The sequence below is a fragment of the Oncorhynchus mykiss genome, chromosome 18 (assembly GCF_013265735.2).
Source record: "Oncorhynchus mykiss isolate Arlee chromosome 18, USDA_OmykA_1.1, whole genome shotgun sequence".
Lineage (NCBI taxonomy): Eukaryota > Metazoa > Chordata > Actinopteri > Salmoniformes > Salmonidae > Oncorhynchus > Oncorhynchus mykiss.
This window is the reverse complement of record NC_048582.1, coordinates 32,751,616-32,775,523: the sequence shown is the minus strand read 5'-3', so window position 1 is coordinate 32,775,523 and position 23,908 is coordinate 32,751,616. Positions and strand designations below refer to the sequence as shown.

Genomic DNA, 23,908 nt, shown 5'->3' with positions numbered 1-23,908 from the left:
CCTCCACATTGACTCTGTACTGGTACCCCCTGTATATAGCCTCCACATTAACTCTGTACTGGTACCCCCTGTTTATATCCTCCACATTGACTCTGTACCGTAATACCCTGTATATCCTCCACATTGACTCTGTACCATAATACCCTGTACATAGCCTCCACATTGACTCTGTACCGTAATACCCTGTATATAGCCTCCACATTGACTCTGTACCGTAATACCCTGTATATAGCCTCCACATTGACTCTGTACCGTAATACCCTGTATATAGCCTCCACATTGACTCTGTACCGTAATACCCTGTATATAGCCTCCACATTGACTCTGTACCGTAATACCCTGTATATAGCCTCACTGTTTTATTTTACTTCTGCTGTTTAATTATTTGTTACTTTTATTTTTTATTTATCTATTTTATTATCTACTTATTTGTAATTTTTTTTACCTCTTAAAGCATTGTTGGTTAAGGGATTGTAAGTAAACGTTTCACTGTAAAGTCTACACCTGTTGTATTCGGTGCATGTGACAAATACCATTTGATTTGATTTGATTTTATGACATTAAGACATGGTTATGATCTTGTTATAATGTGTTATGACGCTGGATGTCAAGTAAAGTGTTAACAAATGTACTGCTCGACTGAGGGACTTTACAGATACGCAGTTGTTCAAAAAATCATGTCAAACACTGTTATTGCACCCAGTCCATGCAACTTATTATGTGACTTGTTAAGCAACTTTTTACTCAACTTATTTAGGCCATAACAAAGGGGATGATTACTTATTGATGTTTTATTAATTTACTAAAAACATACTTCCACTTTGACATGACGGCGTATTGTGTGTAGGCCAGTGACTAAAACATCTCAATTGAATCTCTTCTAAAGTCAGGCTGTAACACAACAACATGTGGAAAAGTCAAGGGGTGTGAACATTGTTGGAAGACACTGTAATGGGGATCCTAATGAACTAAGCAGTAATGGGGGGATGAATAATGTAGGAGATTGCCTGGAGGTATATCAGCCACTGCACAGCAACTGCTCTCCAGATCAATGTTGTGGAGGATACAGGCAATTTGTATGTTGTTAGTTTGAACCAGGCAAGTAAATGACCATGTAAATTCACCACACAAAGCACATGACAATTTGTGTTGTTGCCGGGTATTGTAGCGAAGTGGCAATGAGAGACAGAACAAGAGTAAGATCAAGTGAGAGAGTGATTCTTTCTGTTCCCGAAACATCCAGAGCATCTGGTTGACAACGTTTTGTTGGTGGGGTGAGGGAGGAGTTTGGTCTGGGCATTCCTGTAGTTGTCTCGCCACCTCAGAGGTTAAGCACCGCTATCTCGGTCCGTTCTGACAGAGCTTGACCAAAAAGCGTTGGGCAGACAGGGCATCGATGACTGAGCCGAAAGAGCCGAGGCTGGGCCGACTGGAGTGTCTTCTCTCACACTCCCTCCCTTTGGCAGTTTGTTGAAAAGGAGCCCGTGGGATCGGGGAGGCTCTGATAGCCGGCCGGCTTGTGTCAACAGAGGGCCTCAGAATCGTTTGGGATAATGTGGCGCTTCGGATCGCAGTGGCTCTGTGGAACAGGTGGTCCCAGGGTCACCCCTTCCTCTGCTGTGTGGAGCTCCAACCCCTCCCTTCCCACCCTCTCACTCCTCCCTCCTTCCCTCGCCACACATGGGAAAGGTTATTTGGACAATTGGCGGTGATTAGCTCTTGATTTGGGTTTCTCTCCATTTGATCAGGCGCCACGCTAGGGAAAGCAGCATGACAGAGGGCACAGCTGTAGCCGGTCCACAGCTGAAATTGGGTGCAGAGAACCAGAAGTGAGGGATGGAGGGAGAACGGTAGGCAGGGAAGAACAGAAGAGGCAGAAGGGAGGAGGATAGAAGGGAGGGAGGGCAGGGAGGAGAGCTCTGTGGTCCATTCAATCTTGGCTTTTTGATTTATGGATTTGGACCACTGGCAGGGAGAATGAATGCCCCTGTTATTCCAAGTGTGGGCCCCAAGTCTACCTTCTAAAATGTGCTCTTTCCTCAAAAGAACCTGCGGCCTCAGCCCCTCTACCTCTCCTAGGTGGTGGACTGCAAACAAGAAATACCCAGCACTGCTCAACCGCTAATGGCCCCGTACCCCAACTGCCCCCCGTGCCCCACCTGCCCACTTGTCCATGCATTTTTCTCATGGTAATGGCTGTTTCAGCCTTCGTTCTGGGTGTTCAGCCAAAACCCACTTCTCTGGCTGCTTCTCCATGCCCATATATCAGGCTGATGGTTCTGGAGAGCTACAGATCCAGCCAACTGAATAAAACACAGATTAAGCACACTCCCAAATCCAACTGCTCTCGGTGCATATAATTAGAAACTCTGTGGCCATTGTTGTTATTGATTCTCTTTTATTTTGGCCATGTTTGAAGTAATAGAGGAAGTTGTATCAGTTGTGTGAGGACTTGTGGGAGAGTGTAGCTTGCTGCGTCGTTGAGAGAACTTTTGCATTTCCAAACATCTCTCAGGCAGTGTGTAACGACCTCCAATCAGCAGCTACGATATGGCACACTCTCAAGAATGCATCCGTTGGCGGCACTCTGCTTGCTTTGGAGATACGGGGAGTCTAAGCTGCTGGGGCTGTTTCACAGTGTGTGTGACCCAGCAGACCCTGTCTCGGGAATCAGTACGGCTCAGCACAACACAAGGACTCAAATCAAACAACATTTTGTTACTGCATTTCGCAAGCATCAACTACAAACTTTTGGTTTGGAATCGCGACGTTCTGGCATCATGATTTGTTGAGAGAGTTGTCTGTCTGAAGAGGACTCCTCTTTTTTTTTTTCCTTCTTGAAGTTGTCAAAAGAGTCCGTCATTGTCACCAGACTCTAGTCACTGTTGCCTAGGGTCAGGTTTTCAAAACTAACCACTGAGAGGAAAACACTCGTAAATATGCAGAGTCAGCCAACTCCATGATACTGATTAGAGAAAATAACGTGGGTGACAGAGGTGCTCGAAAAACAAAACTAGGACTAAAACATTTCTGAAGACCGCAGAGGCTCATTTCGGAGGTTTCAGGTTAACATGAACCTGGGGGACAAGGTGCGACGGACCAAGGGAGGATGCCATTGTGGTGGAGTGGAGCGGGTTGGGGTGGGAGTGGGACATGGGTGGAGGAGGTGTGGGTTCAGCAGACCGGAGAAGGAAAACAACACCAGAGGGGGACCCGGGTGTCACAGACTTCAGCGCCAGATGACCTTTGCGAAAATGTTTCTACCCGCCTGTGCTTGAAACAGTGGCTGGCTAATTAAAGTTTCATTGGATTTTCATTGGCACAGCAGACCTCGGGCAACCTTGGGGGCACTTAGACAATGCCTTTGACCAAGGCGAATGGCAAAAATACAGGGGGGGGGGGGGGGGGGGGGGGAATGCTAAAGGAAGAGTGTGTTGGAGAAAGTGAAGTGAAGCATCCACCAGAGGACAGTGAGGCAGTAATGGTGTATGTCCAATGTTAAACGGCAAAAGGAGTGTTTTATTGGACACTGTCTACAGGGACATTATACAAAATGGGACTGACTATGTGGCTAAGAGATATGCAATGTCAAAACGCTGAGTGCCTCCATTGTCTTATCGTGTTTGCTGTCTAGCTAATGGAATTTCGATGGGTCAAGATCAAGACATGCGGGACTTCTGACATAGTAGGAGCATTACCAAATACTGGACAGAGCGTTCCGATTCCAAAAGATCATAAAATAATTGGCTGCATTTGACTGGGATATTTCTGGAAAGATGGCCAAGAAAATGTTACGCAACCGGCAGACTTCGCTTTTAGCCTGTATTTCACAATTTGCAGTCTTTATTAATGAGGAATTTATTGGAGCTGAACAAAGCTGTTAGTGTGTAAGTGTGTGTGTGTGTCTGTGTGGGCTGTGGGTTGCAGCTTGATGAGGTCCTGGTCCGTGGTTCCTGGGGGAGGCAGTCCAATCTACATTTTATTAGGGCTTTATTGAGCTTTGTGTAGGTGTGTGTGTGTGTGCACATTCATGCGCATGTGTGCGTTTTTGTATCACACACACACTTGGCAGAGCTTTTATGATTACCCGTGTCTGTTTCTATACATTCACAGTTGGTGGAACTTTAATAAGAGTGAGTGTGTACCAGCAGGTGTGCGTGCGTGTGTGTGTTTGTGTGTGTGTACGCGCGTGTGTGTTAGCAGGTGTGCATGTGTGTGTGTGTGTGTGTGTGTACGCACGCGCGCGCGCGCGTGTGTGTGTGTGTGTCAGCAGGTGTGCATGTGTGTTTATATACGGTGTGTGTGTGTGTGTGTGTGCAGGAGCAGGTGTGTGTGTTTCTATATGTCTGAGTGTATGTACCACACTCACGGTTGGCAGAGCTTGATGAGATCCTGGTCCGTGGTCCCCGGGGGCAGGCCTCGAATGTACAGGTTAGTTTTACTCAGCAGCTCGGATCCGCCGTGACTGCAGCTGTTGTGGCTGGGGCTGGGCGGAGCCATGGGGTGGAGGGGTGGAGCATAGGGCTGCTGCAGGAAGAGAGAAGAGGTTAGGGCTAAATATATTTGAGTACATAAAACACATACATTATGTATGTGTGGGTTGTGATATGTAGGTATCTTTCACATGGAGTGGGGGGGGGGCATAGATACAGGAAGAGACAAGAGTGCTCCCGAGAGGCGTAGCGGTCTAAGGCACTGCATCTCAGTTCAAGAGGCTTCACTACAGTCCCTGGTTCGAATCCAGGCTTTCTAGTGGTTAACTGTTATAGAAGGGCCATCCTCAAAATGATGTGTTGAGAGATGTTGGAGTGCCATTTTCCTCCCTGACTTCATACTCCCGAGTCTGGAGGCATTCTCAAAACAGTTTGCACCTCTACAGGTGAGATGTTTTTAATGAGACTCAGCATCTGAACCGTTCAACAATTCCCTCTCCCTGTGTACGTCAACAAACCGCCTCATCACTACAGCGCATCGCTCCCTTTCCATGATATATTCCTTATTTCTCCCCATTTTGTATACACTACATCCCTTTCCTCTGTCTCTGCACCCCTCTCTCCCCCTCGTGTCCCTCCCACTGTGGATTTATGGTGTCAGGGCTCCCCACTCACAGCCTATTTATATCTCTATACCATGGACGCTGCGCTCGGTGACAGAGAGGTAACGAAGGCCCTGTGGGCGTAGTAGAAAGAAAGAGGGATGGAGAAGGAGGGAGAAAGAGAGAGGGGTGGCTGAAAGTGACGGAGAGAGAGAAAAAGGGTTGGGCAGTGACGGAGAAAGAGGAGAGAAGAAGAAGAAGAAGAAAAGAGCGAGTGAGAGAGAGCACAGCCACCAGCAGCTCCAGTTAGCCACGTTAAACCCTAGCCTCCCCGGAGAGACACTGCACACGGAGATATGGAAGAACACACACACACACTCACACGCCCCCTTCGTGGTACCCACCCCACGCGTTAGCGCCGGCCCGTGAAGCATGGCTGATTTGATGTGCAATTTTCGAGTGTTCTCGGGCAGTGTGTCGCCTCTTCCGACAATGAGCCGAGACCCCTGGAGTGTGAAGGGAGTCTGCGTCTATCAATGGGAGGCCAATTATCATGCTGGGCTAACTGGAACTGACGGCCAGCCACTACTCTCAGTAGAGTAGTGAGTACACACAATGTGCTTCACCGCTGTCGAGCTACAGCATATTGTAATGGAGGGAGAGAGAGACGGTCAGCCCATTTAGGAAGGAGACTGGACATTGACCGGACTGGGGGTTTTAATAGGGGTTGTTTATGGACAGTGTGCATACAAATATCAGGTGGTCAAGACACTTTTGACCTACACCATGTATCACTCTCTTTGCTGGGGTGCTTTGATGCTTTGACATGTCATTTCATTGTCTTGAATTGCACCATATTATAGCTACGGTAAGTGCTTCTAAACTGCACATAAACTATCACTACTACTCAAAGCCAGGTAAAATTCTCCTACACATGCTGTGTGTTATAACACTTAAAATAAAGTGTCCCAGTACATTTTGACGCACAGAAAATTAATATTAAAACCCGAGCCTTGACTAAGCTCTGAGCTCTCTCCCCCCATCCCCTCTGCGGCACTTTAGATTACCCACACTAAATGCACTGGGTGACACACAATTTACATGCAAATTCACTGCAGCACACTGGTGATACAGTGTTGGTCCCTATTGAAGGTGAGGTGAAAGAGCCTCTCTACTACCCAGTATATTGTGCAGCTCCGCATTCCTCCCTCCACTCCACACTTGGCTTGCGTCCTGGGCTTTGGAATTCACGTGTCCCGCCCTATCGATTTGCTTTCATTTTTAAGGTCAGAAGCTGAAATCTAACACAATGAGGCATGGAGGGTCAACCCTGGCTCATTACTTACAGTGCTGGGAAAGAGGGAGGTTATCCAAGGGAAAAGAAAAGGCTCTCAGAAGCCCTGGGATGACAAATGAGAGGGTGCTAGAGGAGCTGTGTGAGAGTGTGTGTGTGTGTGTGTGTGTGTGTGTGTGTGTGTGTGTGATACGATCAAGTGAAGGGTCGAGTGTGTGTGTGCGTGTGTGCTGCGTGCAAGTCTGAGTACGAGTGAACTTCGACCATCATGTGTGATTGACAGTCTGTGGTCTGTGTATCCTTTTCCTCTCTCTTTTTCCTCTCTCTTCTCCTCTCGAGGTTAATAAACAGATTTGTTCCTCTTCCGGATGGTCCGTGACTGGTATTTACCCCCAGCCCGCTCACCCTGTCAGTCTGTGAGATGCACAAAACCCCCCAGCCCCCCGGAAATATTGAAACATCTCCCTCACATGTCTGGCTGATGGGAGTTGAATACAGTACTTGACAAAGAGGATCTCTGCCGCCTTGCTGGCTGCCTTCAGTAAGAGGAGATGGTTACGACACTTCAAAACCTCCAGGTGGTAAATGAGACAACCCCCCCGTCGTGGCACGTCGCTACAGAGGCATGTCAGGGATTTAAATGTACCCGGTATTTCAGATGGGCAGAATGGTTTACACAGGGCCAATTTACTGAGCTAGCAGGGGGGCTCTGCCGCAACCGTGACACACGCTGGAGAATGTTTATGAGTGTATGAACCGAGGATGATAAAGCTATTGTATCGTATATAGGGCTGGATATGCACACGGAGACAGTGCACACATTTCTTCTGACTGGAGCAAGGGAAGAGCAGTCAGGGGAGTGTTTGTGTAAGCGTGTGTGTGTGTGTGTGTGTGTGTGTGTGTGTGGAATCCAATCCACTGGAGATTGCCAATCCAAGCAAAAGCCATTCCAACCAAGGCTTGATCCAAAAAACAACCATTGGGCAAAAGTAAACAAAATATATCTAAAAAATGAATACACAGAAAACACTCAACTCATACTGGACTGTCCTCCTTCTTTTTCTGTAATCCAAACAAAGCAAACTCACCCAAACAGGTGAAAATGGACAGTCACCAGGCAATATACAGAGCCTGCATAGGCTATATCATATCCACACCAGTATGTTTGTGGTATGAACACTTAATAGATATGAGGTCCATAGAAAGGCGGAGAGTAGGCTACAGTAGTTGATATTGGGCCTGTGTTACAGTACTCGGTATGGGGCCTGTGTTTGCCCTCTCTGCCTGCCTGTGAGTGGATGAAAGGCCCAGTGCTGTAGCCTGGTAATTGGGTCTGATTTATAGGGATCCACAGCAGCAGTCACGAAGCCGGCTGAGAACTGGCCAAGGACCAACCACACTGCAGCCGTGGTGTCAATATCAGAGCGCCAGCCCCCTCCAGCCTACACTGCTTGTAGGGAGCTATGACACTGTTAATGTGTGTGTGTGTGTGTGTGCATGTGTGTGTGCGAATATAAGTTAGTGTGTGTATAGGTGTGAGTGAGCGTGTGCGAGGATGACTATGCAAGTGCGAAGTGCTGGGTGAATGCCTTTATATAGTGTTATGTGCTTGTATGTGTGCTTGTGTTAAGCTTCACTGTGAAAGCCTAGTTACACTACTAAAACATAAGCAATTGATTTGTAGTGACGCGGGGGAAAATCCATACAGTTAAATATCGCAATATTATTTTGGATGACATCATATCGATATTTTTCTAGGCAGCGTTAGCTAGCACTAGTCGGCTGTACCTGTGCCAAAACTCTGGTATTGTTCATCCTATAACTTGTTCTATAGCTTGTTCTATAGCTTGTTCTATAGCTTGTTCTAGAGCTTGTTCTATAGCTTGTTCTATAGCTTGTTCTATACCTTGTTTTCCATCTTCTTTTTAAATAATGAGCCAACATGTTTTCACCACTTTTATTTCCATGACTGATCAAATCTCATTTTGTCCTGCTCTTTCTTGTCCCTCTGCAGCAGACATACAGTGCCTTGTAAAAAAGATTCATACCCCTTGGATTTCTTCCCATTTTATTGTGTTACAATGTGGGATTTGAGGTCAACAATCTACACCAAATACTCTGTAATGTCAAACTCGAAGAATTATTATATACATATTTTTTAGAGATTGATAGAAATGAAATAACTGAAATATAGTCGTTGCATACAGTGCCTTGCGAAAGTATTCGGCCCCCTTGAACTTTGCGACCTTTTGCCACATTTCAGGTGTCAAACATGAAGATATAAAACTGTATTTTTTTGTGAAGAATAAACAACAAGTGGGACACAATCATGAAGTGGAACGACATTTATTGGATATTTCAAACTTGTTTAACAAATTAAAAACTGAAAAATTGGGCGTGCAAAATTATTCAGCCCCCTTAAGTTAATACTTTGTAGCGCCACCTTTTGCTGCGATTACAGCTGTAAGTCGCTTGGGGTATGTCTCTATCAGTTTTGCACATCGAGAGACTGACATTTTTCCCCATTCCTCCTTGCAAAACAGCTCGAGCTCAGTGAGGTTGGATGGAGAGCATTTGTGAACAGCAGTTTTCAGTTCCTTCCACAGATTCTCGATTGGATTCAGGTCTGGACTTTGACTTGGCCATTCTAACACCTGGATATGTTTATTTTTGAACCATTCCATTGAAAATTTTGCTTTATGTTTTGGATCATTGTCTTGTTGGAAGACAAATCTCCGTCCCAGTCTCAGGTCTTTTGCAGACTCCATCAGGTTTTCTTCCAGAATGGTCCTGTATTTGGCTCCATCCATCTTCCCATCAATTTTAACCATCTTCCCTGTTCCTGCTGAAGAAAAGCAGGCCCAAACCATGATGCTGCCACCACCATGTTTGACAGTGGGGATGGTGTGTTCAGGGTGATGAGCTGTGTTGCTTTTACGCCAAACATAACGTTTTGCATTGTTGCCAAAAAGTTCAATTTTGGTTTCATCTGACCAGAGCACCTTCTTCCACATGTTTGGTGTGTCTCCCAGGTGGCTTGTGGCAAACTTTAACCGACACTTTTTATGGATATCTTTAAGAAATGGCTTTCTTCTTGCCACTCTTCCATAAAGGCCAGATTTGTGCAATATACGACTGATTGTTGTCCTATGGACAGAGTCTCCCACCTCAGCTGTAGATCTCTGCAGTTCATCCAGAGTGATCATGGGCCTCTTGGCTGCATCTCTGATCAGTCTTCTCCTTGTATGAGCTGAAAGTTTAGAGGCACGGCCAGGTCTTGGTAGATTTGCAGTGGTCTGATACTCCTTCCATTTCAATATTATCGCTTGCACAGTGCTCCTTGGGATGTTTAAAGCTTGGGAAATATTTTTGTATCCAAATCCGGCTATAAACTTCTTCACAACAGTATCTCGGACCTGCCTGGTGTGTTCCTTGTTCTTCATGATGCTCTCTGCGCTTTTAACGGACCTCTGAGACTATCACAGTGCAGGTGCATTTATACGGAGACTTGATTACACACAGGTGGATTGTATTTATCATCATTAGTCATTTAGGTCAACATTGGATCATTCAGAGATCCTCACTGAACTTCTGGAGAGAGTTTGCTGCACTGAAAGTAAAGGGGCTGAATAATTTTGCACGCCCAATTTTTCAGTTTTTGATTTGTTAAAAAAGTTTGAAATATCCAATAAATGTCGTTCCACTTCATGATTGTGTCCCACTTGTTGTTGATTCTTCACAAAAAAATACAGTTTTATATCTTTATGTTTGAAGCCTGAAATGTGGCAAAAGGTCGCAAAGTTCAAGGGGGCCAAATACTTTCGCAAGGCACTGTAAGTATTCAGCTCCCTGAGTCAATACATGTTATGAATACCTTCGGCAGTGATTCCAGCTGTGCCTCTTCTTGGGTAAGTCTCTAAGAGCTTTTCACACCTGGATTGTGCAATATTATCCCAGTATTATTTTCTGAATTCTTCAAGCTCTGTCAAGATGTTGGATATCTTGGCAAGACATTTTCAAGTCTTGCCATAGATTGTCAAGCAGATATAAGTCAAAACTGTTAACTTGGCCGTTCAGTTTCCTTCCTGTCCTGCAGCTCAGGTCAGAAGTAGGACTGTATCTTTAATGTGTCTGGGTGATTTAATACATCATCCACAGCATAATTATTAACTTGACCATGCTCAATGTCTGATTTGTTATTGTTACTCATCTACCAATCACTGCCTTTCTTCATGGTGCTTTCATAAAATCTCCCTGGTCTTTATAGTTGAATCTGTGCTTGAAATTCAATACTTAACTGAGGGACCTGACAGATGTTGTATGGATGGGGGGCAGAGGAAGGGTTAGTCATTCAAAAATGATGTCAACCCCTATTATATCACATGAGTGAACTTATGTAACTTATGTGATTTAGTAGGCCAAATGTTACTCCCTAACTCATTTAGGCTTGCCGAAACAAAGATTGATTGATTTAATTGTAACTATTTTGGCAACAATTTTAATCCCACTTTGTAACACAACATTTTTTTGCAAGGCACTGAAAAAGCAAGCAATATGTTTGGAAAATCAAATCGCATCGGGAAAAAAATTAATAAACAGTATCGAATCGCAATACATATAGAATTGTGAGAATCGCAATAATAGTATCAGCAACTACAGATCCTTCAGAAAGTATTCACACCCCTCCACATGTTGTTGTGTTGCAGCCTGAATTTAAAATGGATTACATTTAGGTTTTGTGTCACTGACCTACACACAACACCCCATAATGTCAAAGTGGAATTATGTTTTCAGACAATTTTACAAACTAATAAGAAATGAAAAGCTGAAATGTCTTGAGTCGATAAGTATTCAACACCTTTGTTGAGGCAAGCCTAAATACATTCAGGAGTAAAACAAATCTTACCAAGTCACATAATACGTTGCATGAACTCACTCTGTGTGCAATAAGTGTTTAACATGATTTTTGAATGACTAATCTCTGTACCTCACACATTCAATTAAGGGTAAGGTCCCTCAGTCGAAGCAGTGAATTTCAAACACAGATTCAACCACGAAGACCAGGGAGGGCTTCTATTGGTAGATGGGTAAAAAAAAAAGAAAAAATAAGATGATTTTGAATATTCATTTGAACATGGTGAAGTTATTAATTACACTTTGGATGGTGTAACAATACACCCAGTCATTACAAAGTTACAGGCATCCTTCCGAAATCAGTTCAGGGAGAGGAAGGAAACCACTCAGGGATTTCACCATGAGGCCAATGGTGACTTTAAAACAGTTACAGAGTTGAATGGCTGTGATAGGAGAAAACTGAGGATGGATCAACAACATTGTAGTTACTCCACAATACTAACCTAAATGACAGAGCAAAAAGAAGGAAGCTTGTACAGAATAAAACATATTTAAAAACATAGATCTGGTTTGTAATAAGGCACTAAAGTAAACTGAAAAAAATGAAAAAAATAAAATAAATAATACAAAATAAATAAATAAACTTTATGTCCTACAAAGGGTTATGTTTGGGGAAAATCCAACACAACACATTACTGAGTAGCACTTCATATTTGGTGGCTGCATTAGGTTATGGGTATCCTTGTCATAAGCAAGGACTAGGGAGTTTTTGTCAGGATAGAAATGAATGGAATAGAGCTAAGATTGCCTAGATAAATAAAGGTTAAATAAATAAATTAGCACTGGCAAAATCCTAGAAGAAAACCTGGTTCAGTCTGATCCAACAGACAGAGACAAATTCACCTTTCAGCAGGACAATAATCTAAAACACAAGGCCAAATAAACTCTGGAGTTGCTTACCGACGAACATTAATTTTCATGACTGGCCTAGTTACAGTTTTGACTTAAATCGGCTTGAAAATCTATGGCAAGACTTGAAAATGGCTGTCTAGCAATGATCAACAACAAACTTGACAGAATTTTTGAAAGAATAATGTGAAAATATTGTACAATCCAGGGGTGCAAAGCTCTTAGAGAATTACCCAGAAAGACTCACAGCTGTAATCATTGCCAAATATGATTCTAAACAGGGGTGTGAAAAGCTATGTAAATGAGACATTTCTGTATTTCATATTCAGCAAATGTCTAAAAACATGTTTTCACTTTGTCATTATTGGGTATTTTGTGTAGATAGGTGAAGAAAACAATTCAGACTTATAATTCAGGCTATAACACAACATGTGGAATAAGTCAAGGGGTATGAATACTTTCTGAAGGCTCTAGAAGTATCGTGATAATATCATATCGTGATGTCCCTGGATATTCCTAGCCCATTTGTTATGATGACTCACAAGACAAGCCGAATAATCATGTACACAGCCAGTATCTTTACAGCAAGTACACAGTTGAAGTCGGAAGTTTACATACACTTTAGCCAAATACATTTAAATACCTGACATTTAATCCTCGTAACAATTCCCTGTCTTAGGTCAGTTAGGATCAACACTTTATTTTAAGAATATGAAATGTCAAAATAATAGTGGAGAGAATGATTTATTTCAGCTTTTGTTTCTTTCATCACATTCCCAGTGGGTCAGAAGTTTACAAACACTCAATTAGTATTTGGTAGCATTGCCTTCACATTATTTCACTTGGGTCAAACGTTTCAGGGAGCCTTCCACAAGCTTCCAACAATAAGTTGGGTGATTTTTGGCCCATTCCTCCTGACAGAGCTGGTGTAACAGAGTCAGGATTGTAGGGATCCTTGTTCGCACATGTGCTTGCTCGCACATGAGTTTTAAGTTCTGCCCACACATTTTCTATAGGATTGAGGTAAAGGCTTTGTGATGGCCACTCCAATACCTTGACTTTGTTGTCCTTAAACCATTTTTGGCACAACTTTGGAAGTATGCTTGGGTCATTGTCCATTTGGAAGACCCATTTGTGTCCAAGCTTAAACTTCCTGACTGATGTCCTGAAATGTTGCTTCAATATATCCTCATAATTTTCCTGCCTCATGGTGCCATCTATTTTGTGAAGTGCACCAGTCCCTCCTGCAGCACAGCACCCCCACATCATGATGCTGACACCCTCGTGCTTCACAGTTAGGATGGTGTTTGTCAGCTTGCAAGCCTCCCCCTTTTTCCTCCAAACATAACGAGGTCATTATGGCCAAACAGTTAATTTTTGTTTCAACAGACCAGAGGACATTTCTCCAAAAAGTGCGACCATTGTCCCCATGTGCAGTTGCAAACCGTAGTCTGGCTTTTTTACGGTGGTTTGGAGCAGTGGCTTCTTCCTTGCTGAGAGGCCTTTCAGGTTACGTCGATATAGGACTCGTTTTACTGTGGATATAGATAATTTGTAACTGTTTCCTCCAGCATCTTCACAAGGTCCTTGTTGTTCTGGGATTAATTTGCACTTTTCGCACCAAAGTACGTTCATCTCTAGGAGACAGATCGCATCTCCTTCCTGAGCGGTACGACGGCTGCGTGGTCCCTTGATGTTTATACTTGCGTACTATTGTTTGTACAGATGAACGTGGTACCTTGACAATACTGTGCAGCTGTATTCATCAACCTGGCCAAGGCTTTCGACTCTGTCAATCACCAGATTCTTATCGGCAGACTCAACAGCCTTGGTTTCTCAAATGACTGCCTCGCCTGGTTCACCAACTACTTCTCAGACAGAGTTCAGTGTGTCAAATCGGAGGGCCTGTTGTCCGGACCTCTGGCAGCCTCTATGGGTGTGCCACAGTGTTCAATTCTCGGGCCGACTTTCTTCTCTTTATACATCAATGATGTCGCTCTTGCTGCGGATGATTCTCTGATCCTCTACGCAGACGACACCATTCTGTATACTTCTGGCCCGTCTTTGGACACTGTGTTTACTAACCCACAGACGAGCTTCAATGCCATACAACTCTCCTTCCGTGGCCTCCAACTGCTCTTGAATGCAAGTAAAACTAAATGCATGCTCTTCCACGGATCGCTGCCCACACCTGCCTGCCCGTCCAGAATCACTACACTGAACGGTTCTGACCTAGAATATGTGGACAACTACAAATACCTAGGTGTCTGGTTAGACTGTAAACTCTCCTTTCAGACTCACATTAAGCATCTCCAATCCAAAATTACATCTATTTTGCAACAAAGCATCCTTCACTCATGCCGCCAAACATACCCTCGTAAAAGCCTCCAACACTCTACTCTACAAATTGGATGCAGTCTATCACAGTGCCATCCGTTTTGTCACCAAAGCCCCATATACTACCCACCACTGCGACCTGTATGCTCTAGTTGGCTGGCCCTCGCTTCATATTCGTCGCCAAACCCACTGGCTCCAGGTCATCTATAATTCTTTGCTAGGTAAAGCCCCACCTTATCTGGTCACCATAGTAGCACCCACCCGTAGCACACACTCCAGCAGGCATATTTCATTGGTCACCCCTAAAGCCAATTCCTACTTTGGCCGCCTTTCCTTCCAGTTTTCTGCTGCCAATGACTGGAACAAACTGAAAAGATCACTGAAGCTGGAGACTCATATCTCCCTCACTAACTTTAAGCACCAGCTGTCAGAGCAGCTCACAGATCACTGCACCTGTACATAGCCCATCCAACTACCTCATCCCCATACTGTTATTTATTTATTCTGCACATACTTGCACATTCATCTTCTGCACATCTATCACTCCAGTGTTTATTTGCTATATTGTAATTATTTTGCCAATGTGGCCTATTTATTGCCTTACCTCCTTTATCCTACCTCATTTGCACACACTGTATATATACTTTTTTTCTATTGTATTATTGACTGTATGTTTGTTTATTCCATGTGTAACTCGGTGTTGTTGTTTGTGTCGCACTGCTTTGCTTTACCTTGGCCAGGTCCCAGTTGTAAATGAGAACTTGTTCTCAACTAGCCTACCTGGTTAAATAAAGGTTAAATAAAAATTGCTCCCTTGGATGAACCGGACTTGTTGTTTTTTTTTCTGAGGTTTTGGCTGATTTCTTTTGATTTTCCCATGATGTCAAGCAAAGAGGCACTGAGTTTGAAGGTAGCCCTTGAAATACATTCACAGGTACACTTCCAATTGACTCAAATGATGTCAATTAGCCTATCAGAAGCTTCTAAAGCCATGGCATCATTTTCTGGAATTTTCCAAGCTGTTTAAAGGCAAAGTCAACTTAGCGTATGTAAACTTCTGACCCACTGGAATTGTGATACAGTGAATTATAAGTGAAATAATCTGTCTGTAAACAATTGTTGGGGAAAAAAATGACTTGTGTCATGCACAAAGTAGATGTCCTAACCGACTTGCCAAACCTATAGTTTGTTAACAAGACATTTGTGGATTGGTTGAATAACGAGTTTTAATGACTACAACCTGAGTGTATGTAAACTTCAGACTTCAACTGTATATCTGCCTAACACAAATCCTCATCTGCAAAAGGTTACTCAAAACCTAAACTTTAAGCATTTATTCTTGAACCATAGTGTCTTCAAGCAGAGAGATACAGTGTGTCCTCCCATCCACTTCCCTTGTCTCTCTCTCCCTTGGTAAACCCATAGCCAGAGGAGTGCATAGGAAAAGCATCTTCCACTGCCCTAGGGACTGATGCTAAAGCCAATGTCTCCTATTAGGAAGCTAGACAGATCTCTATGGAGGGATGGAGAGAGAGAGATATATTGAGATAAAGAGTTCAGGAGACAAAAAAAAGAGAGAGAGAACAAGAGAAAGAAAAAAAGAGATAGAGAGAGCCAGAGAACAAGTTGCAGCAGTGCCTCCTCCCCACATCCCGCTGGACTTCCGGGTTAGCCTGTGGGCCTTCCATCCAGAGAAACAAAACAAAAGTGGGACTGGAATCTGGGATGCAGCAGCCACAGAGGACACCAGGCTATTTCTCAACATGTTGATTGGTCTGTCTCAGGTTTCTGTCGGTCTGAAGGTGAAGAAGACGGAGCGGCAGGCTTTAGTGTGAAAGACAGAGCTGGATATTGTGTTCTCTTCGTCAGGGCACGTGCCTTTATATAGAAACCAAGGGGTTTACATATCGTCCGTCTTGGCCCCCGGGGGAGGGAAAGTATGCAGAGCATGTCGTCGGTATGACAGAGCTGAACGTTGTAAATCTATAAATAAGTCTCACTGCAGAGTCAAAGGGACATTGTGTGTTAAGCGTATGATTGACTTTGAGTGTTGCTTTAATTATATGGTTTAATATTGTTATACATTATACTGTATTATCATTTTTATGTAGAGACAGATGGCAATTTACTTTGGGGGAAGGGGGGAGGGGGTCCAAAATAGGACAGGGTAGTGCTTTTTTCCCTGGTTTATATTCGCTCTTTTGCAGATTTTACTATATAATTTATTCCAACCGAGCCACATTTCCTCATCTGCTTGCATCTGCCTCCCCTTTTACCAAGGTGTTTAGGGGCTTCCCTTATGCACTACGCTTTTCCGTGTGTTAACTTTTACACTGCCACAGGTCAGTATAGTCTACCAGTCTAAGGGTCTATCCTGCCCCTCTAGCCACCATTCATAGTGACAATAGCGGTACAGTAGGTGGATCGTTTGTCCAGATCTGCAAAAGGCAATCATATCACACATAAAAACATAACGGCGCAAAAGACCTGTGATTTGAATGTTTTATTAGATTTGGATCAGCTGTGGGCCTACTCAATGGTTTATAAGGTGTAGAAAGGCACAGTAGCAGGCCAGTCTGGCTGTATTCTTACTTCTGATACTGAATGTGCTGTCTGTTGCAGATCATCATTCTCCCAAGTCCTCCTATAATAATGTGGCCACATATGCTCCCGGCAGACCCAGTTATTCAGGGAAGCTTAACACACACCGTGCCTCCTCTCCAATCCAAGCGGCTATTCCTTTGCACACCTCGAATGCTTCAATATAGCCTAAATATTTATCATTGAACTTTTTAAATTTGATTACCTTTTATATGTGGCATAAACAAAACCAGTCGCAATGTTTAAATCGGATTAAGCTACTTCAAAAGCCCCCTTAAGCATGTACACACTCATCCAAAATACAATTTCAGCATCCTCAAAATGGCTTGATGTTAACCAGGTTTCCATCCAAACCTTTTATGCAGTAAATAAGTCTACATGTCGGGTAAGAAAATGTCAGGACATCATGGGAAAGCATGCAGTTTATTAAGCTACAGAGGAAATAAGTTATGATGAACCTCACAGGGTGGTGAAAGTACACAGTCTTATTTTGGTGAATGATGATCGATGCTTAGCTGCCATTTGACAAATAAAAATAATCTTGCACTTTTGTCCATAATAATCTCATCATGTAGGAGGCTCTACCTGCACTGTTGGCTAAGAGCGCACATGCCAATACCAGAGTGGTCACATTTGCTATATCTGCGCAACATTTTGGCAAAACCATCAGTAGGCCTAGAGTTGAACATTTAATGAAAACCCATTTAACTTGTATTTTTTATTCGGTATGTGGGAATCTCACTTCAAAAGTCATTTTTATGTGCACTATGTATTTATGCACAGACTTTCTATCTGTAACAAGTCCATTTTAAGGAAACACAACTCTGATGGGGAAAAGGCCCAGGTTTACCTTTAACTGGTAATCGCCAGCATTTTGGCCTCTAAAGAAATGTGAATAAAAATGAGAGCAGGTCAAATGGTCCAGGAGAGGCTGTCTATCATAGCCTACACCCCGAATTCGCACTTCAGCACCATTCTCTCACTCCTTGCCTGCACATGTGCCTGCTGCTGAAGGTGGCCTTTTTCACTGGAGTAAAACAAAAGATAGAGGGAAAAGAGTATGCCTGTAGTGAAAAGCCTACAAGGGGAATTTAATATAAGTAACAACCAAATGCAGGCTACTGTGCATCTCCCTATTCAGGTAGGATGTGATTTTGGAACTTACATTTATATATAATAAGTTGCTTTGGGTTGGCAGGTAGCCTAGTGGTCAGAGTGTTGGGCCAGTAACTGAAAGGTTGCTGGATCAAATCCCTGAGCTGACAAGATAAAAATGTGTTGTTCTGCTCCTGAACAAGGCAGTTAACCCACTGTTCCCCTGTAGGCCGTCATTGTAAGGAAGAATTTGTTCTTAAATGACTTGCATGGTTAAGTTAAAAATATTATTATTATTGTAAGCTTGTTTGTTAATTGAAACCAGTTATTTAAATATGCAAACCTGTGTCACGCCCTGACCATAGAGAGCCCTTGTTTCTCTATGGTGTAGTAGGTCAGGGCGTGACTAGGGGGTATTCTAGTTTATAATTTCTATGTTGTGCTCTAGTTTATATTTTCTATGTTGGTGTTTTGTATGATTCCCAATTAGAGGCGGCTGGTAATCGTTGTCTCTAATTGGGGATCATATTTAAGTAGCTATTTTTCCCACCTGCGTTTGTGGGATATTGTTTTGTGTTTGTGCATGTGCACCACGTAGTCACGGTTAGTTGTTTGTTTATTGATTTGTTTTGTTTTGTTTAAGTTTCTCTTTAAATGAAATATGTGGAACTCAACATCCGCTGCGCCTTGGTCCCGTTCTTACGACAGCCGTGACAACCTGTTTTGTTTAATTCTGTTGAGACATTTTCATTGGCAAAATTAAATTTGATGTATCTTTTTAATTGTGTGCTCCATATGTACTTTAACCTGTACTGCAGTGGGCTAAATCAGGGTGACAGAGTGTTTTCTTGGTAGTCTTAAACAAACTTACTTTGAAACCAAAGTATACAACTCACACAAATGGTTATGGGCAACAACAAAAAAGAACACTTATAACAGATATAGAGTTGAAATGTATTCAATTTTGAGTTTGCTTCCAAATATTACACTATATATACATCACTAAAGACTGAAATATAAAAACATATTTGACATAGAAACACCAGATTTTTTGCATGGTTTTTAAAATGATGTTTATTAATTATGAAATTCTAGGAAAATATTTGTAACATTCCACCCATGAGGCCACTAGGTCATTTGACTACAAGAAAGGGCGACAATAGGTTATAAGTAGGACAATGAATATATGCCGCAATATATAGGCCTGCTCATATTTTCTCTATAAACAATGGCTTAACTTACTTCTGATATTATCCCAATAAAGTTTAGAAACTTTTGTGTTTAGAAACTTTTGTGAAGGTTTGGTGTGGTTATTATTAAGCTTTAGCTACCTCAAGCCTATGATAAGAAGGCAGTGCGCACCGACAGTTGAGGTAAAGATGAATGTTTCAGGCCTACCAGAGTAACTCCTATAATCTAACAATAGAATGGTCATATTCATACAACATATTCTGATTGAAAATGTATGAATTAGCCTCCTTCTGTACATCTATATCTGTACAGCAGATGCAGTAGCCCTCTCACATAAAGAAATGCATGTTGGTGGCATCTCTATCTCTATGGGGTTAGGCCTAAGCTTCTGTTGCTTTATAGAGGCTATATACACTACCATTCAAAAGGTTGGGGTCACTTAGAAATGTCCTTGTATTTGAAAGAAAATGAAAAAAATTGTCCAAATAGTCTAAAGGAGGCCAGTTTTATTGCTTCTTTAATCAGGACAACAGTTTTCGGCTGTGCTAACATAATTGCAAAAGGGTTTTATAATGATCAATTGGCCTTTTAAAATGATAAACTTGGATTAGCTAACACAACGTGCCAGTGGAATACAGGAGTGATGGTTGCTGATAATGGGCCTCTGTACGCCTATGTTCAGTTGAAGTCGGAAGTTAACATACACTCAGGTTGGAGTCATTAAAACTTGTCTTTCAACCACTCCACAAATTTCTTGTTAACAAACTATAGTTTTGGCAAGTCGGTTAGGACGTCTACTTTGTGCATGACACAAGTCATTTTTCTAACAATTGTTTACAGACAGATTATTTCACTTAGAATTCACTGTATCACAATTCCAGTGGGTCAGAAGATTTCATACACTAAATTGACTGGGCCGTTAAACAGCTTGGAAAATTCCAGAAAATTATGTCATTCATTTAGAATCTTCTGATAGGCTAATTGACATCATTTGAGTCAATTGGAGGTGTACCTGTGGATGTATTGTAGACCTCCACAAGTCTGGTTCATCCTTGGGATCAATTTCCAAACGCCTGAAGGTACCACGTTCATCTGTACAAACAATAGTACGCAAGTATAAACACCATGGGACCACGCAGCCTCAGGAAGGAGACGCGTTCTGTCTCCTAGAGATAAATGTACTTTGGTGCGAAAAGTGCTAATCAATCCCAGAACAACAGCAAAGGACCTTGTGAAGATGCTGGAGGAAACAGGTACAAAAGTATCTATCCACAGTAAAAATGAGTCCTATATTGACATAACCTGAAAGGCTGCTCAGCAAGGAAGAAGCCACTGCTCCAAAACTGCCATAAAAAAGGCAGACTTCGTTTTCTCTATATTGTTGCTTCATTCCTAACTTACCGTCAGCAGTTAAATGAAATACTTTTTGTTGTCCTATCTTCATCATTGTAATGAAATGCTTGAACAACATGTTTTTTTTGTCTCTCTTCACTAAGGTTGAAAGGTTACGGTTCTGAACAAATAACTGCAATAGCCTACTGCCATCTAGCTTTCTCTCTTTGTTCAAACTCTCTGGCCCATGGAGCTTGCATCCCTCTTCAAATAGTCTATTCATCTAAGAAATGCAACAACGAAAAATCCAGCAATCAATTATTGGGTTGCTTTTTCTGTGAGTCCAAGAGCTGAGTGTACAAAACATTAAGCACACCTGCTCTTTCCACGACATAGACTGACCAGGTAAACCCGAGGTGAAAGTTATGATCCCCTATTGAGGTCACTTTTTAAATCTTGAGACAATTGAGACATGGATTGTCTGTGTGTGCCATTCAGAAGGTGAATAGGCAAGATGAAAGATGAAAGTGCCTTTGAACGGGGTATGGTAGTAGATGCCAGGCACACCAGGTTGTGTCAAGAACTGCAACGCTGTTGGGTTTTTCACGCTCAACAGTTTCCCATGTGTATCAAGAATGTCCCACCACCCAAAGGACATCCAGCCAACTTGACACAACTGTGGGAAGCATTGGAGTCAACATGGACCAGCATCCCTGGATCCCACCCATCCCCGTAACTTTCTAGTTGATCTTTGATTTTATGCACTGAGATTAGTCTTGCATAACGAAAAGCACTTTGCAAATGATGTAAATTATATGGGTGCATTATTTCTGAGTATGTGTAGATGAGTAGAAGATAGACAGGTGCATGGGGAGCAAGACATGTTGAAAACTACTGAAAATGTGAAAAAACTCAAACGTTTCAGGGGAATATCTAATAGGGCAGAGCGTGCCGTGACCCAAGCCAAAGTACAACTCGACGGGCGTAAATATTTGGTCTGATTTGTCATCATTACAGTTACAGCCGGCTCACCCGCGAGCGTGGGAGGAGAGTCTGCCGAGACTCAAGGTTTCCAGAATTCCATCACCTCCAAAACTCTCGAAGCTAGTTCTTCCCGAGCTCTTTAACCTGTTGTTAAGAAACGGTCACAACACTCACAATCATATTAGTGCAAACACAATAAGAAAACAAATTGGCTGCCGGTTTATTAAGGCTTTTTTTGATTTTCATTCCTGTGCAATTACGTCCAATTGAAACTGACTACATACGGAACAGTTGGTTTTATTCAATTGATTTATTCAATTTACTTCTGGTTACCGTAGCTTGGGTACACTCTGCTGCATTTTAATATATTGTGACTGATAGGATAAGTAGGTAGCTCTCGTTCGATTCTCCACAGTGTGCAGACTGAATGGGGTGGGGATGTTTGTGCAGATTGAATGGAGATTTTTTGCTGTGAAGTAACGCTGCAGTGTTGCTGGGAGAGCAGGGTTCTCGTCTCATTCTCTCTCTCTCTTCCTCTCTCTCTCTCTAATTGGGAGTCACATTCTTCAGGAGTCAGTTGTTTTTCTCACAGGAAGCCCAAACACAAACAGAGGCGAGGGTGGGGGCGTGGCCCACTCCTGTGTGACCTCTCTCTCTCCCCCTCTCTAGCCCTTACTCCCTCTTTTTTTCTCTCTCTCTCTCTCTCTCTCTCTCTCCCTCCCTCCCTCCCTCTCTGCCAATCCAGTCATGCACATGAGCCTGGCAACGTGCCCACCCTGCGCTGCTGCAGTCACACAAATACACACACACACACACACACACACACACACACACACACACACACACACACACACACACACACACTCACTCACACACACATTGTCAGAAACACACACACACACACACACACATTGGGCTATCAGAAACACACACACACACACACACACACACACACACACACACACACACACACATTGGGCTATCAGAAACACACACACACACAACATAATCACAAATGTCCAAATAGGTGATAGACCAACGCACTTCATGCATTAAAGTACAACATATACCTCCTCACTTATAACATGTCCTCTCCCATACACATGCATCCGCTCACACAAGCAGATATACACAGAGCACTTATAGCTGCCAGTTCTATCCAGCTCCTTTTGGCTGCAGGCAGAGTAGCTGGGCTTGGCCTGGCCTGGGCGGAGGAGAGTTATTGCTTATGTGCAGGGAGGGCTGGGAGGATAGAAGAGGGGGCCGCTCCCAACAGACCATTTGTTCTGCCGTTCTTCAGCCAAACAAATTTACGTCTCTCCTACAGAAGGTCAACTGTGCTCAAATTCATAAATAAGGGGGTAATTGGCGCAAGAGCGGTGGCGAAGCTCAAAGGCCACTGCCGCCCGGTCCCAGAGTTACAGCCCACTGACCGATGGGGAGGCACACTCACAAATACAAACACTGTGTCACACACACACAAGAACGCATGCAAACACTCACACACGGAGACCCAGGCACGCACACACACTGACACAAGTGCACACACATCTATTGTAGATTTGCATATATAGTTGAATTTGAGTGATGCATGTATTATACAGTACCATGCTCATCATGCCATTTTTTTAAAACCATTTGCGAGCCTACGCAAGAGCCGGATCGACTCCCATCAAGCATTCCAAACACCCCCTATGCTATGGGACTGTGTGTGGCTATACAAACCACAATATAGCTGAATCTATTTGCATCTGTGTGTGTGTGTATTGTGTGTGTGTGTTTGTGTGTGAATGTGAGTGTGTGTACGTATCTGCGTCTGTCCCTGTGCGCGTGTGTGTGTTTATACGTACACACCTCTCTCTGTGTGTACAGCACAGTACATGCCCAGGCATACATACTGGTGTGCCTGGGCGAGATAGATAGAATGCGATAAAAAGGGGCCTAGCTGTCTGGTGTTTGTGTGTAGCCCCTATGTAACGAGCCCCTCTCTCTAATTAGGGCAGCACGAGCCAGTGAGGAGGAATTCCGATCCACAACACTGCTTTTCTCTGGCAGCCTCACTCACACATGCGTAGTACAGAGCCTGTGTGCTCCCTAACGCACATGAACGCATGCAGATCACCCAACACCTGTCTTGATTATGCAGTCTTTCTTTTCAACATCTGAAACATCCATACCATCTCTGGTATGCCATTTTAGGCCCCCAGGGAATATTTTCCATGAGGCATCAATGACAAAAGCCAGACTGGATACTGGCACCAAGTGCCAGGCACTGC

At 43.2% G+C, this 23,908-nt stretch overlaps 1 protein-coding gene across 2 annotated transcripts in view; it reads right to left on the bottom strand.

Annotated features, from left to right (window-relative positions):
* LOC110496032 (RNA binding motif, single stranded interacting protein) overlaps nt 1-23,908 on the bottom strand; it is a 238,710-nt gene that overhangs the window by 183,535 nt on the left and 31,267 nt on the right. For both annotated transcript variants that reach the window (XM_036952519.1, XM_036952520.1), the window contains one exon: nt 4,370-4,527. In XM_036952519.1, coding sequence (XP_036808414.1) covers nt 4,370-4,527 — 158 coding nt within the window. The remainder of the gene's footprint in view (nt 1-4,369; nt 4,528-23,908) is intronic.